This window comes from Vanellus vanellus (assembly GCF_965231255.1).
Source record: "Vanellus vanellus genome assembly, chromosome: 4".
Taxonomy (NCBI): Eukaryota; Metazoa; Chordata; class Aves; order Charadriiformes; family Charadriidae; genus Vanellus; species Vanellus vanellus.
Genome location: NC_138909.1, coordinates 60965870 through 60980530, shown reverse-complemented (window position 1 = coordinate 60980530; position 14661 = coordinate 60965870). Strand labels below are relative to the sequence as shown.

The 14661-nt window shown below is 38.3% G+C and overlaps 1 protein-coding gene across 1 annotated transcript in view; it reads right to left on the bottom strand.

Moving 5' to 3' along the window:
- NCAPG (non-SMC condensin I complex subunit G) overlaps window positions 1-10425 on the bottom strand; it is a gene marked incomplete at its 5' end in the record, with an annotated part of 29241 nt that extends 18816 nt beyond the window's left edge. The window contains 7 exons of the mRNA XM_082482047.1: window positions 684-833; window positions 2911-3103; window positions 4776-4860; window positions 6761-6906; window positions 8427-8655; window positions 9459-9668; window positions 10315-10425. Coding sequence (XP_082338173.1) covers window positions 684-833; window positions 2911-3103; window positions 4776-4860; window positions 6761-6906; window positions 8427-8655; window positions 9459-9668; window positions 10315-10425 — 1124 coding nt within the window. The remainder of the gene's footprint in view (window positions 1-683; window positions 834-2910; window positions 3104-4775; window positions 4861-6760; window positions 6907-8426; window positions 8656-9458; window positions 9669-10314) is intronic.
- Between the last annotated feature and the right edge of the window lie 4236 nt (window positions 10426-14661).

Genomic DNA, 14661 nt, shown 5'->3' with positions numbered 1-14661 from the left:
ATGTTAAGACTAAAGTATCTCACTGAGACAAAAGAAATTTACCTTTCTTCACTTTGGTAAAAAGATTGACTTAAAACATTCTCTTTTTTTCCCCTGATTAAGTGTTCTGTAATTGGCTCTTTTAGCAGCTCTGTCCCTACCTTCAAATATAAGGTTTTGGGAAGCATGCCTGCCTGAGCAGGGGAAAGAGAAAGGAACGAACTTTCAGTTTCAAAATCACTTTTCTTGGAGATAGCAGCCAAATTCTACTTTATTTTCACAAATTACAACAACGAAAAAACTACTGGTTTCTGCAAGCTCTAAAAACCTCTTTATGCAAACAGACAGCAACCTACATAACAGATGGACAAAGGATAGCTGCATATTACAGAACAATTATTCTATTACCTTAAATGGCAAACAATTATGTGCTATTGATCTAGCAGTCCATTCTTGCTGATAATTCACGAGAAAGGACATTCCAAAAATTGTTTCAAGTTATAAACTTGCTTTTTACAGGTTTTGTTTAAAAGTAGTAAATTGTCTCAAAAATCTTAAAAAAGAAGCTTAAATAAAATAAGAAATCACTGTTCAAGCACAACTTTGGCGAAAACCTGAACAGTTGAATAAAATAAATATTCTCTACTTTTTAAAAAGAAATATCTGTTTTAGTGATAACAGATTTATTTTTAAATGCAATGTACCTCAATAAATAATCTGCATATATAGCTGGTTCTGGCAACAACTGTTCTAGTAAATCTTCACCTTCTTCACCTTTTGATTTCAGATATTCACAAAGACATCTCCAATATAACACATTCTCAGACGTTAAGTCTTCCAATGGAATCAGTTTTCTAAACAAAAATAAATAGAGATAAATAAAATAGGGTAAAAGACAACAAATGCACAGAAATACATTATTTCCTAAAATGAAAATAAAATCCTGTCAAAGCTATTCCCCACAGCAATACTTAAAGACTGACAAAAATAACAACTTCTTTCTTAAGTGAGGACATGGAGCATCTCTGTAAAGTCATCCTCTGTTTACCAGTCATACAACCTCCACTCCTTTTTATAATCATAGTCTTTTCCATGCGAAGCATGGCATATAATCTTTGTTTTCAGAAGCAGAACATGAAGTTGTACATTAATTCTACCTCAAAACAGAAAAGACTGTCAGTGGTACTTTTCATTCCCTTTAATACCATTTTACTTGCAAACTATCAAAAATAATTATGGTTCTCATTTAGGTCTCTCATACACACACAAAAAAGAAGAAAACAAAAAAATACCAGCAAGATGTAGATGGAAATTGATCATTTGGTAGCTTCCCATTTATCTGACAATTCTTTATTCAACAGTAAATTTAACAAACAGAAATCACAGACTTCAAAAAATCGATCATTTATCATACGGATACTGCATCATTCAAACTATAGTCACAAACATCATACAAGAACAAGCCTAATATTTTCCATGAATCAAATAACTTCATTATAAGCTGAATAATTTCACTCACTTCTCAATATGTCATTAGTCCAAGAGATCTACTACTTAAAAAAATTCTGTTATCCCAGTCTTTCAAAACAGAAGTCTCATTTTGTGCATGATCAAAGTCAGACTGACAAGTCCATAACTATATAAATGTGTCCTTTAAATCTCTTAAGATATTGGCACATTTCCAGAGACTGCAAGAAAGTTATTTGCATTGATGCTTTTTAAAGTCAGACAGGGCCACATCTATAGCTTGAGTGCAATGCATGTAACATCTGCTTATTTCAAAACACCTGTCATAAGCTACTACTGGAATGGAAGACACTTCATATGATGACATTACACGTTTTCCCCCAAAACATGGAATAAGATTTTGTTATCACTTTTTAATCATTGACAATTTGTCATTTAAGTTTATCATCTGAGATTAGACTCCTACCAGTGCTAATAGTTGTTCCACTCTGGGTGCCTCAATTAACTCAAGCTTTTTTTTCCTCATACCTTTTTGCCTCCCTTAGCAATTTCCTACAACTTCTAATTTCTTCTTTTCTTCCACCCTTTGTTTGTTTTATGGATCTTGATATTCATCATGCCATCTTCTTCAATAGCTTAGAAACTAACTCATTTAATCAAATTCTAACAAACATTGACACAGCAAAAGAAGTGTCTAAGATACCAACTTCTGTCAAGCTCTGTTAATACGAGAAAAATACCTCCAAAAGAAGGCCAAAGCACAAGCCAAATAATTTCACTCTGATTGATTCTCCAAACAGTTCATGGATAACTGAGCCAGCCCCAGATTGTCCTGCCTCTAGCTCAGCAAAAAGGATAGAGGGAAGCCAAAGAGGACTAGGAAATGTGTGGGGAAAAAAAAAAAAACAAAAAAACAAAACAAAACAACAACCAAAAAACCACAAACCAGAAGCATTACTGAGAGGGAGGAAGAACGGGAGAGAAGGAGCTTTTCAGTACCACAGGTTAAAAGAAGAGAGGAACTTACAGTTGTGAGGGTAAACTAGAGTATTGCCTTTATTGTAAGCTGTACAGACAGTACAGAAAATAAACCAAACTAGACTAAGTTGTTACTCATAGAAAAACTTGTTTAGTTGATTAATTTACTGCCTCCTCTTAAACTCCAAGAGTGTAATTTTTGGGGTGTTCAGGAAACAATAAGTCAAAGACATTTTTCATTTTTTCCTCATGCTTATCTGGCACAATCATTTTCAGCTGGTGAACACAGATGTTTTACATAAGAAAAAAGCATATCCAAAGCACTTAAGTACACAAACACCAGGGAGACATATATTGTGGCTTACACCACAATATCAGTCTTTTATCACAGGTAATAGTTACTCTGCTCCCATTTAGATATAACCTTTAATCTACTATTCTTATACAAAATATTCATCTTTTGGAAATGAAAACTGATCTGCATACCTGCTGTCAAGGTTTTTACAGTTCTGAGCAAGGTCATGAAGTGGAGATAATGAAAACATAGCATTTAGTACTGGGATGGCCACTTCTGGGCAGTTTTCCACATCCAGTCGATGAAGCAATTCTAAAACATCCCCTTCACTCAATCGTACCCAGGCTTGAAGCAGCTTCTTCTTCATTACCTCCTTAACAGCATCTAATAATACAGGAATTTAAACAGTTTAAAACATTAAGGTTTGAAAAATACAAAGCTTTCAACATAGTTTCACAAACCATTTTTCTATAGAAGGCTTTTTGGAAAGAAGTTAATATATAGTTGAACTTAACGTTACCTTAAAAAAGAAAAAAAACCCCACAGTTAAACAAGAACTACATTTTTGAGGCAATGTATTTCCCCTTCCCACACACACACAAACAAAATAAAAAAAACCACTCTATCAAAAAACTGTTACATCCAAAGACTGCACCTCAATGCAGAAAACCTACAAACCAGGAACTCTTGTAGAACAGGGAAATATTCTAGGGAAGCACTGATATATACTTCCTCTGTTTCAGGCACTTAGGAATTGGTTGCTTTTGGAGACATGATACTACTGTACAGACCTTTAGTCTGAACTGCCACACAGAATTCCTGTGTTAATTCAATTATTCAACTGGATTATGAAACTTACATAAAGTCCCTCCTCCCCATTACCACAATGAACAGTTTCTGTATCAGTAGAGTAGTCTTTAATCAACGAAAAAAATATTTATGGGAACATCTAGAATACATACATCATTAACACATACACACAGATTTAAGCAGGAAAGTAGAAAGGCTAATAGTCTGTTGGATGTAAAAATATAATAACTAGGGAGCGATACAAGTATGCTCTTAGGACCTTTTAGAAAACAATATCCAATATAATAAAAACAAAGTTCACACACACTGACAACATTCATCTTTCCTCTTATGATAATAAAGACAGCATTTAAATATAGTCAAGTGTTCAAAAAGAGCTCTAAAAAGGCCTTGAAAGAGCTAAATTAAGGTACTAAGAATGAGAAACCTCTCAGAAAGGTGAAAAACATAAACTAGTAGAATAAAAGAGCATGAGAGCAGAGAACTGACAGCTCAATGCACCCCAAGAAGCAGAACCTGGATTATGTCTTCTAGGTCTTGTTTAATTATAAATCCTTGTTCTAAAGCCGAGATGGAAAAATATCCAAAATTTCAACCTAGCAACCTTGAATGAGCAGGTTCCTTTCTTGTTAGCTTGGGAGTTACTCAGATAAGCAAATTTGACAAAGATACACATATTAAAGATTACAGAACTTGCAAAACAGATCAAAATGAGTGAATACAAGAGGATGTATATATAAATGCAGCCAGTTTGGAACCTAAATTTCTTTTGCCCAGCAAAGGCCATAGGATATCAATGATATAAATGATGTTACATACCCTGGCAAATACAATTATCAAACTGATATTAATGTCTACATTTCAATTCCTAAATATATTAGTTACAAAAATATAGGTAATGAAACATGTTTCAAAATACACTGATTAAATAATTACATTTTCCTACTTCTGTGTTTAATTACATTGTTGTTTTTTAATTTTAATAGCATTTGGTCCTATTTTAGAGCTCAGTGGCTTTCAAGTTTTTTTGAAAGTGCAATCCTTTTCTGGCTTGTCCACTATAAGGGGACTGGAAAACCAAAGCAGCAAGCAGAATTTCTTCTGCTTATACATATCCTGGTACCTCATGACTCCCTTTGAACTCCTTATTATTGCCATCACAGCTTCCATATAAATCACCCCCAGAACATTAGAAAGTATTCTCTCAAACATTTATATTAAGATGTTGACAAAGATGATCTCTTACCAGATCTGTCATTAAGTCCTTGTTGCAACAATTTTACTCTCTGCGCTATTGACAGAGCTCTCATGTGAACTTTTTCTGCCAAAACCTTAAAAAAAAATTAAGACATTAAAATACATTTCTACAAGTGATAACAACTATATTTGTTAACTACCTGTGGGTTTAAACTCTCGGTTTTGTCCATCCACAGAAACCGTAAGTCAATAAAGGCCTGTAATACCTATATCATCAACATCGTACCAATACATTAACAAACAGATTCCTGTGCGTGGGAAAAAAAATGTAAAATATAGTAAGAATAAAGTTAACAAAGAGCTTCAAAGCTTGGCAGCTCCGCTTGAATGCGACACCTGGATATGAAATAGGACCAATACTTGGTCCTATTTTGTTTAATATATTCATTAATGACCTGGATGAGGGGACAGAGTGTATCCTCAGCAAGTTTGCTGATGATACCAAACTGGGTGGGGTGGCTGACACCCCAGAGGGCTGTGCTGCCATCCAGCGTGACCTGGACAGGCTGGAGAGCTGGGCAGAGAAGAACCTAATGAGGTTCAACAAAACCAAGTGCAAGGTCCTGCACCTGGGGAGGAAGAATGCTAGGCACCAGTACAGGTTAGGGGCTGACCTGCTGGGAAGTAGCTTGGAGGAGAAGGATCTGGGGGTTGTGGTAGACAGTAAATTATCCATGACCCAGCAATGTGCCCTTGTCGCCAAAAAGGCCAATGGAATCCTGGGCTGCATAGGGAAGAGTGTGGCCAGTAGGTCGCAGGAGGTCATTCTCCCCCTCTACTCGGCACTGGTGAGGCCACAACTGGAATACTGTGTCCAGTTTTGGGCTCCCCAGTTCAAGAGGGACAGGGAACTGCTGGAGCGAGTCCAGCGAAGGGCAACTAAGATGATTAAGGGATTGGAGCATCTGCCTTATGAGGAAAGGCTGAGAGAGCTGGGACTCTTTAGCCTGGAGAAGAGAAGGCTGAGGGGAGACCTTATTATGGCATACAAGTATCTAAAGGGTGGGTTGAAGGAGGATGGAGCCAGGCTCTTTTCATTGGTTCCAAGTAACAGGACGAGGGGCAATGGGCACAAGTTAGAACACAGGAAGTTCCGTTCAAATACACGGAAACACTTCTTTACGGTGAGGGTGACAGAGCACTGGAACAGGCTGCCCAGGGAGGTTGTGGAGTCCCCTTCCCTGGAGATTTTCCAGACCCGCCTGGATGCAGTCCTGAGTAATGTGCTCTAGGCAATCCTGCTTTAGCAGGGGAGTTGGACTAGATGATCTCTAGAGGTCCCTTCCAACTCTGATAATTCTGTGATTCTGTGATTTAAAGGTCCAAGAGCAATGAATACCTGCAATGAAGTGACTGAAGTATGTACTTTTCTTAAAGCCTACCAACACACAGATTCAGTTAAAAATTATAATTTAATATAAATTAAGAAAGAACAGAAGATGGTTCTGTATGAAAAAATGAACATTTTGTTTGAAGATTTTACCTAAGATGCCTACCTGCACAAGAAATATACATGCATACCTTCTTGCCCCTATGCCTACACGTAAACATAAGTGATGGTTGATACTTCTCGTAATTGGAATACATAAATATGCAATTTTTACCCTAGCATTGCTGCAATTGAGCACTTTATTGAATTATCTATTATGCAATAACAGAGAAGAAAAATTGCTTCACAAACATCAAAAATGCATAGATAGAAAACAAAAGATTGTATACATAATATATACTTTTACTGTCTGATCCTGAGGAGCCAAGTTGTATCACAAAAGTAATTTCTATCAAACAAATTCTGCAGTCAAGTTCGGGGTTTTAACTTGAAAACTTCTATTAAATCACTCCCCCTCAAAATTCTAGCAAATGAAAATAAATTATTTAACCGTTCTCAGTGTTTAGCCAATGAAATATGATAAAAGTTTTAAAGCCTTTTTCCTAAGTCAGTCTTTGAAATTATTATTAAGTGATTCAATTTACCTCATACGCCAGCTTTCTGACAGCTTCTTTTACATCCATAGTGCGACCTACAATTTTTGGCAAAGTCCTTGCTGATGGAGCAATACATGACAGCACTGCACGCCTCACTTCTGAATTTGAATCATTTTCAAGCAATGTGTTGTAGACTGAAAGTAAAATAGTCATAATAATGTTTACATAAGAGTTTCAAACATTGTAGAAAAACAGCAAATACTAAAAAAAAATTTAGAAAAACAGAAAATACTAAAAAAAAAAAATTTAAATCAGCAGCTATTACTAAAACTCTTCCTCCGTCCCTGCATAGCTCATACAAATGTAGGGAACAGTTTAGGGTCACAAGTCCAAGATTTTATGGCAATTACATGCTGAGCTATGATCTCAAAAGAAATTCAACTAAGAAAATAATATTTGCAATCATAAGTAGGATCCTCAGTTAATAACTGAAAATTTCTATTCTAGACCCCACCTATAAATAACCACTTTGTCATTTACTGGACAAAATAATAAAAAAATGCTTCCAAATGTTGGGTCCTTAAGAACTCTATTCACGGCTATACATCCTCATTACCTTTGAGGTAAATCCTCAAATTTTCCTATAAATGGAAAACTACAATCTACATTAAGCCTACCAAAACTCAAATAGTAAATCTCTTGTGTAATGCTTTTTGTTATATTATTGACTCTTCTTCAAAATTAAAAGCAACAACAAAAAGAATTTGAGAGAATACTTGAATTCATCTTCTTGTTCTACAAGATAATGATCGACTATGAAATTTATGTGTTCCTAAATAAGGAACTTATAAACAAACACTTAGAAAATATAAATTCAAAGCAGCTGCCTTAACAACAAAAAAACCCCAAACTAATGAACTTACTCCTTTCATAAAAGACATTACATAAAGTTTATTCAGGGCACAATTTACATAACAGCTATGCTGGCACAAACCTACAGACTGTAAACCTTGAGGCAACAGAAGTAGAAGCTTAGTCAATAGTCAACAGTCATACCATACACAAAGAAACCCATGAACGACAAAAAAAAAAAAAAAAAAAAAAAAAAAAAAATCAAGAAACCTGGGTGCCAGAGGTGCTAATCTCTTAAAGGAAGTGATCCATGAACAAGATAAGATTCGGGGGAAAAAAAAGAAAGGCCACAAAAAATCATAGGTCAACAATGTCAGTAACCAGTTTGCCTCTCATGGAGCAGACAGTCATAGTTTGAGACCAAATTAGTTTTTCTATTACCATTTCCACTCCTCTAAGTGTTTTTGTAGAAGTTCAATTCAATTAATAGTATAAAAGGGTCATTAGAAGGCAAAAACTGAGTAAGCGTGTATCGTATCTCCACCCCAATTCGCAACACACCATTATTCTCACCATCCTTCAGCTACATTCAGTTCATAGAATAGCCCAAGCCCAATGATTTGTCTGTCATTTAACCACCGGTGAATCTCTCCTTCAATCAGTTCTGTCTTTTCCCCTTGAACATGCACAACTCTTGCATCTACAACCTCCTCTGACAAGGAGCTCCACAGTTTATGAATTATTACAAGAACAGCCTGTAAGTTTTGCTTACTCAATGCTTAAAAAAAGGTCTAAAAAGGTTTTAAAGTAAGGTAAATCAACAAATGTTCTTAAACAAAAGAAAAAATCCAATACTACTTACTATTAACAACAGGACAATTTTCATCCTTAGGATCTTGAAGTCTTGACAGGGCCAAGACAGCTTGAATTCTCACATTTGAAAATTTATCTTTAAGTCGAACCAGCATAGCTTCATTAATTTTATCAAATAAATCATCATCAATCTGGGCATTCTCTGGCATGTTTCCCAAAATCTTATTAACAAGCTGGCATGTTCGAAACCTAACTGCATGGCTGTTTGCATTGTGAGACTTAGGGAAAGAAAAAACCGAAAGTATTCTTAATAATCACACTTTTCGTATTTCCAACATAAGGCTATTATTAACACACATGTAAGTAGTTAATATTCTATACGTTACATGAAATATGCACTTCTGTATTTTAAAAGCTTTTCCTGTTAAAGGAAAATACTTATGGCCTATCGCTTATATCAGTGGCCCTTTACATAATTAGCCATATCTTCACAAAGGAAGAAACATGCTTACCACTACAGTACTGTCAGATAACTTACCCCTCTGTCTCCGTAAAACATTAGAAGGAAAACAAAAAAGAGAGCAATGATGACTAGTGATCTTGGCCTGACCAATAATTTTTCCATATCAAAACACTAGTTTAAGAAAATGTAATTCTACTTGTGTTTTCATGCTATTGGAACTGTCGATCTTTTCTATATAACACTTGCAATAACTAGAAATCAATAATACATATGCCAACCATATTTGTATGGAAGATCTTTTAATATTTTTACTTATCAAAGAAACAGTATAAATTCATTTCCACAACACTTCCAGAATTTCACACTTATAAATGCACCTATAATAAAGCCCATAATAACACATCTGACAGCCAAATAAGAAAGCAATTCTTATTTTCTCACCAGCCTAACTTTTGAAATTCAGTTGCTGCGACAGGGAAGGTGTGACTCATAAAGCACTAGCTTTGCCTTGCTTTCACTTTTTAAGTTCTAGTTTGTTGCATCTCCAGCACCAGCAAGTTCTTGCTACTGCATGAAGTTTCCATTTATTGTGTTAAAGCTTTAATAATGTTACTATACCTCAAGCAGAAAGTTAAACACATAATTCAAAAGTAAATTATCTTCTTCTCCTTCCTCACTACCATCCTCTTTCTCCATTTGATAAAACGAAGTAACAAATTTAGCCACAAAATCGATCACTTGTTCCACTGCCGGTTCCCGTCTGTAGATTATCATAGCATACTTAAGGAAATGAATGAATTTTTCATGAAAATCTTCCTTATTTTCCAACTGAAAAAAAGTAGAAATCAGACCACAACAGGAGATAACTACCTGGTTCATCTTTCAACAGCAGTACCACAGAAAAATAACATAAATGGATTTTTAACTGACAGCTTCCATTTACATTTTTAAAGCGCTAAACCCAATAGTTAGGGCACACCTGCTGTGTGCACTCTTCACTGAATATTTTGCTTTAACTCCGCACTAGGCATATGTCTTGGCCGCTGGGCTCCATTCTGGAGTTTACATTTACCTGCCAATGGGTTTCAGAAAGGCAATCGACACCCTCAGCCATTATTATCCTGCGTCACACCTACTTCTCGGGTACACAAACACCGTCCAGCAACACCATTAATAACTGCCGTGGACCGTTCTTACACCCGTGATCGCAGGAGACAACTGTGTATAATAGTTTAGCCTGTGGCTTGGTTTTGGGGTGGTTTTTTGTTGTGGTTTTTGTTTGTTTGCTTTTTTAAGTCGCAAGGCTCTTTTTAGTCATACTGGCCTCAACGCTTGTTTTAGGGGAAACCACGCCGAAGAGCCCCTCTGAAGTAAAAGCCGAGCAGATTCTTAGCGTCCCCCCATTTTCCCCTCAGCCCGGCGGAGGGTCGGACCACTCCGCCCCACCGCTGCCACGCCCCAAGGGAGGCCGTACCTGGTTGTAGGTGCTCTTCAAATCCACGACAAGTTTCGCCTGGTTCTGGTGAGGCTTCTGGGCCAGCTGAAAGGCTTCTTTGATTTGCAGAACCCTCTTTTTGGCTCCCATGGCTGTAGGAAAAGGGGACGGTCACGCCAGGACCTCCCCCCCCGCCCAGCCCCGGGCGGAGAGCTGCCCTTCCCGCAGCAGGGCCCTACAGCGGCAAGGCCGCTCCTACCGGCGGAAGGGCCGCAAGCGGACCGAGGGTCCCGCCCCACAGCCGAGCCGACCCGACCCCAGCCGCGGGGCCGCCACCGCAGCCTGTCCCGCGCCAACCGCCGCCGCCGCGCGCCAGCAACGGCCGCAGCGCCCGCGCGCCCAGCTTCAAACTGGGCGCGATTACCGCTCGCAGTCTCGCGAGAAAGTCGGAAGGGGGGGGCGGATGCGCGTGCTCGTCTCCTCGCGCTGGCGGCCGGGTGGGAATGGGGCCGCGCCGCGCCGCTGAGAGGGCGGGCAATGGCGGGCGGAGGGGTGGCCGTTAGGCGGGAGCGCGCGGAAAGCGCTGCGGCGCCATCTTCCTGTGGGGCGGGAGGTGAGGGAGGGGGGAGGCTGGGCCGCCTCCGCCTCTTTGGGCGCGCTGACGGCGGGAGCGGCGGTTTCAAAGCCAGGGCGGGTATGGGCCCCTGCTGCGGCTGAGGAAAAGCGGCGGGCAAGAGGATTTCCAGAATGCGTGTTGGTGCAAAATAGTTGAATGAGGCTGGTAAACTCTGGTACTGCCCTCAACCGCTCTCCCAAAGTCCTCTCCAGATGTGGTCATCTGGAAAAATGAGTATAGTTGCATTTTGTAAACGGGAGCCTTGCACCGAAGCAATTGGGGTGGCTTAGCCTGTGCCGAAAAGTAGTAAAAGCCCTTTGGAGAATGGTCAACCGATGAGACAAAAAATGCTCAGCTGCTGTATCTAGAGGTAGATATATTTGCCTATTTTAAAGTTCACTTTTGCCCATTTTAAAGATTTAGGTAACACAGGGGATTAAGTTCACTAGGTTAACTGGCTAAGTAACTGGTTACTTAGTTCCCTGGGGGAACTGCCTAAACTGAGTCTGACTTGCAGGCTATGTTTCTTATTGAGACATCCTTCTATTTTGTATCTGCTGTAAGGTGGGTTAAAAAGATGGATAGTATAGATAACTCACTTGCTGGAGTGCATATTTCTGTTCCTTCCAGAATGAATCTTTTACTAGTAGAAATTTCCCCCAAATTTTCAAGTATTTGTTGTGAACTGAATGTTTTCCCAGAAATCCTTTAACTTGAGAATAGTGATAATTTCTGTATCTCATTAAAAAGAGGAAAGATAACTAAGCTCAAACTCCAGAGACGTGTTACAGGTTACAGAACATACTGTGAGACAAGAACTGATATTAAATGAGAAGCAAGGCTTCAATGATGATTAGCTGAGGGGAAGCATTTTGACCATATATTAATTTCAGTTATGGACAGCATTCAAAATATGAACAGAAGTAGTTAACTGTGGATAGTAGGAACTCAAGGTATTTGACATCTATATGTGTTTGGGCTTTTTTAAAAAAAAAGGTGTCTAATTACCTCAAGTGATGATAGTTACCTAGTAAGAACAGACAACATACCATCAAATGACAGGAGGTCAAATACGCAGAACCCATCCTGAAGCAGGGTCTTTTTTGGCTTTCTAAAAAAAACACCTAACATAAACTAGATAAGCACTAGGGGTCAGTCTTGCTCCAGATCTGAATCTTCCCAGTGCTGTCTTTAAGTAGGAGATTTTTATTGACAAAATAATGGAATTATTTTCCGTTTACATTTGTGTCAAGGATTATGGGGTGTATGAGCTGTATGTGGAAAGTGTTCTGCTTTATAGTTAAAAATAAATTTTAAAATCTTTTATACATGTGGCAGAGAGGTTTTTTCCCTGAGGTATTGTATTACCATATATTTGTGTATGTTTAAAACAGATACCTGCTTTGTTGTTTGTATTTTGTCTTAACTTTTAAAAGGTATGGATCTGGCCCTTCTGCTCCTAGACAGCAGGAAATTGATTCTATATGCACAATAGTAACATAGAATCATATACATTAACTTTTTCTAAAACTTTTTATTTTATGTGGAAGAAATAGTCGCTCTACAAAAACACTATAAACAACACCAAATCCTCAGTGAGTTGAGGTTTTTTGGAAGGTTATATTTTCTAGGGAAATACAATGTGTAATCATCTTTCTATTGAAGATATTTTTACTGGAAATGAAATTAATCTAGCTTTTTTCCACTATAGGAAAAAAAGACTATGGAAACAGGAAGACAAGAGGATGCGGAGAAGAGGATGGAAACAGGAAGAGAACAGCAGGTAGGACTTTATGATTCTTGTGGCTTTAAAAACCCAGGACTTTTACTGTAAGTGAAACTAATAATGTGAACTGAATTATCTTTGAGTCACGTATGTTTGGCAGCCCATTTGTGCTTACCTGCCTCTCAGATCTATAGAGGAGGATTTTCCCTGGGACCTTGCAGTCCCTTATGATGGATTTCAACCAGGATGTAAGATTTATTTCTTCCAGTCTGCTTTAAATATTTCTGCTAGGCTTTGTATTCTTAGGTGGAAATAGAAGTCAGGCTTCTGTTATGAGAAATTGATGTCTAACCCACTTACATATGCTGGCTTTCAGGGTAAATATGCCATAGGGATCCAGATTCCCAGTATCATAATCGGTATTTCATGTGTAGGTATATAACATGCTGAAGTAGCATCATAAATGTTGGCCATTTAGACTTTACATAGTGTAATGGTCTCCCTGTGATACCAGATACTTTGTTCAACTAGTAGAGGTGTTTGCTGTCATGGGTTTTACAGGTTATGCTTCAGGGCCTTAACTGCAGTAATAACGTTCAATGGCCCCTGACCAGCTTCACCTGGGGCCTCCAGCCACACCCCTTGCCCATGGGCCCAGGAAGCCCATTTCAGCTCAGCCCTGGGCCTTCAGTCCTTTTCTGAGCTAACTCTCAGGGCTCGGTAAGGGCCAGCTGCTTTCTGAGGGATGGATAGAATGACTGATTGGGAGGACAAGGACCTCATCAGTGGTACAGGCCCAGAGTTTGTGGCCAGTGGGTTTCACAGTCCTGTCCGAAAAGGAAAGGAATTATGAGACTCAGAACTTTGGATGGTGCTCTAGAGGGAAGTGTGCTCTGATAAGTCAAGATTTTTTCCTTGTCCTTTGAAAGAGTGACCTTATCTGCTATGCCATGGTCTACTTCTGGGTGTCTCCCTACTTCTGACCTGTTCTAGATCCTTTCTCCTTCCTTTGTGAGTCCTGTTGTGTGAGCAAATATACTGTGCCACGTGGTAAGTCAAACATGCTGCCTGCCAATTACTTTGTGGTAATTTTAGATGTAGGTCACTGGGTAAAAAACAGGTAAAAAAAGGGAAGTTGTTGCTCTCATATTTAGTAGGTGTTCGAGGGCTTTTATAACGGATGCATCTGGTTGGTTCAGGTTTCCATCTTAAAAATACAGTACAGTTATATTTCATCCATAGTCGGGCCATTATTATGCAGTAGTAATCAGAGGCTGTTTACCACGTTCCTCCAAAACTTGTGTATATATGTCAGCTATAACATTGTATATACATTTTTGAATAGTTACTGTTTTCAGTCAATGAGGACATCAGCAGCACTCTGGTGGTTTCTGAATTGGACTCTTAAATCCTGTTTGCTGCATGCAGTGGGAAGAAATGAAAAGTATGAAGTAGTTATATATAATATTTTTATATATAAAATTATATATAATATATGTAATTACCCAAGATGTACCAGTGGCAAAACCACTTTAGAACCACTTTATACTTGTCCTTTTTCTTGCATTCAATCCCAAAGCAAGCTTTATTGGAAGTTGGATAGTGAATTAGGTGAGCAGGATAGCTGTTCTTCTGAATACTTTTTTTTTTATCCTTACTTCCCTCCCTACCCCCCCCCATCCCCACTCACCTCTCCCCTCCCCATAAGAAGGAAAAAAAGCAGTCGCTGAATTCTGTATTCTAGGGTCAAAAAGCTACGCTGGGACCAAAATGAATTTAAGTGGAGATCAATAAGAAGGATAGTTATTTATGAATTAAATTAGAATCTCACTTAGGGATGCATCTTCCTTTGTTGGGACACTAACTTGAGAAGTTTTAAACCTGTTTTATTGTTATGGCTTTGTTATTTGAAACATAATGTGACAGTTACTGACTAACTGTATTGTTTTACCATTTTCAAATGCAAATTTTACTGGACTGCAAAAAGGCAGTAGAGTGTAATCATAGAATTATAGAGCCATTAGGGTTGGGAGGGACCTTAAAG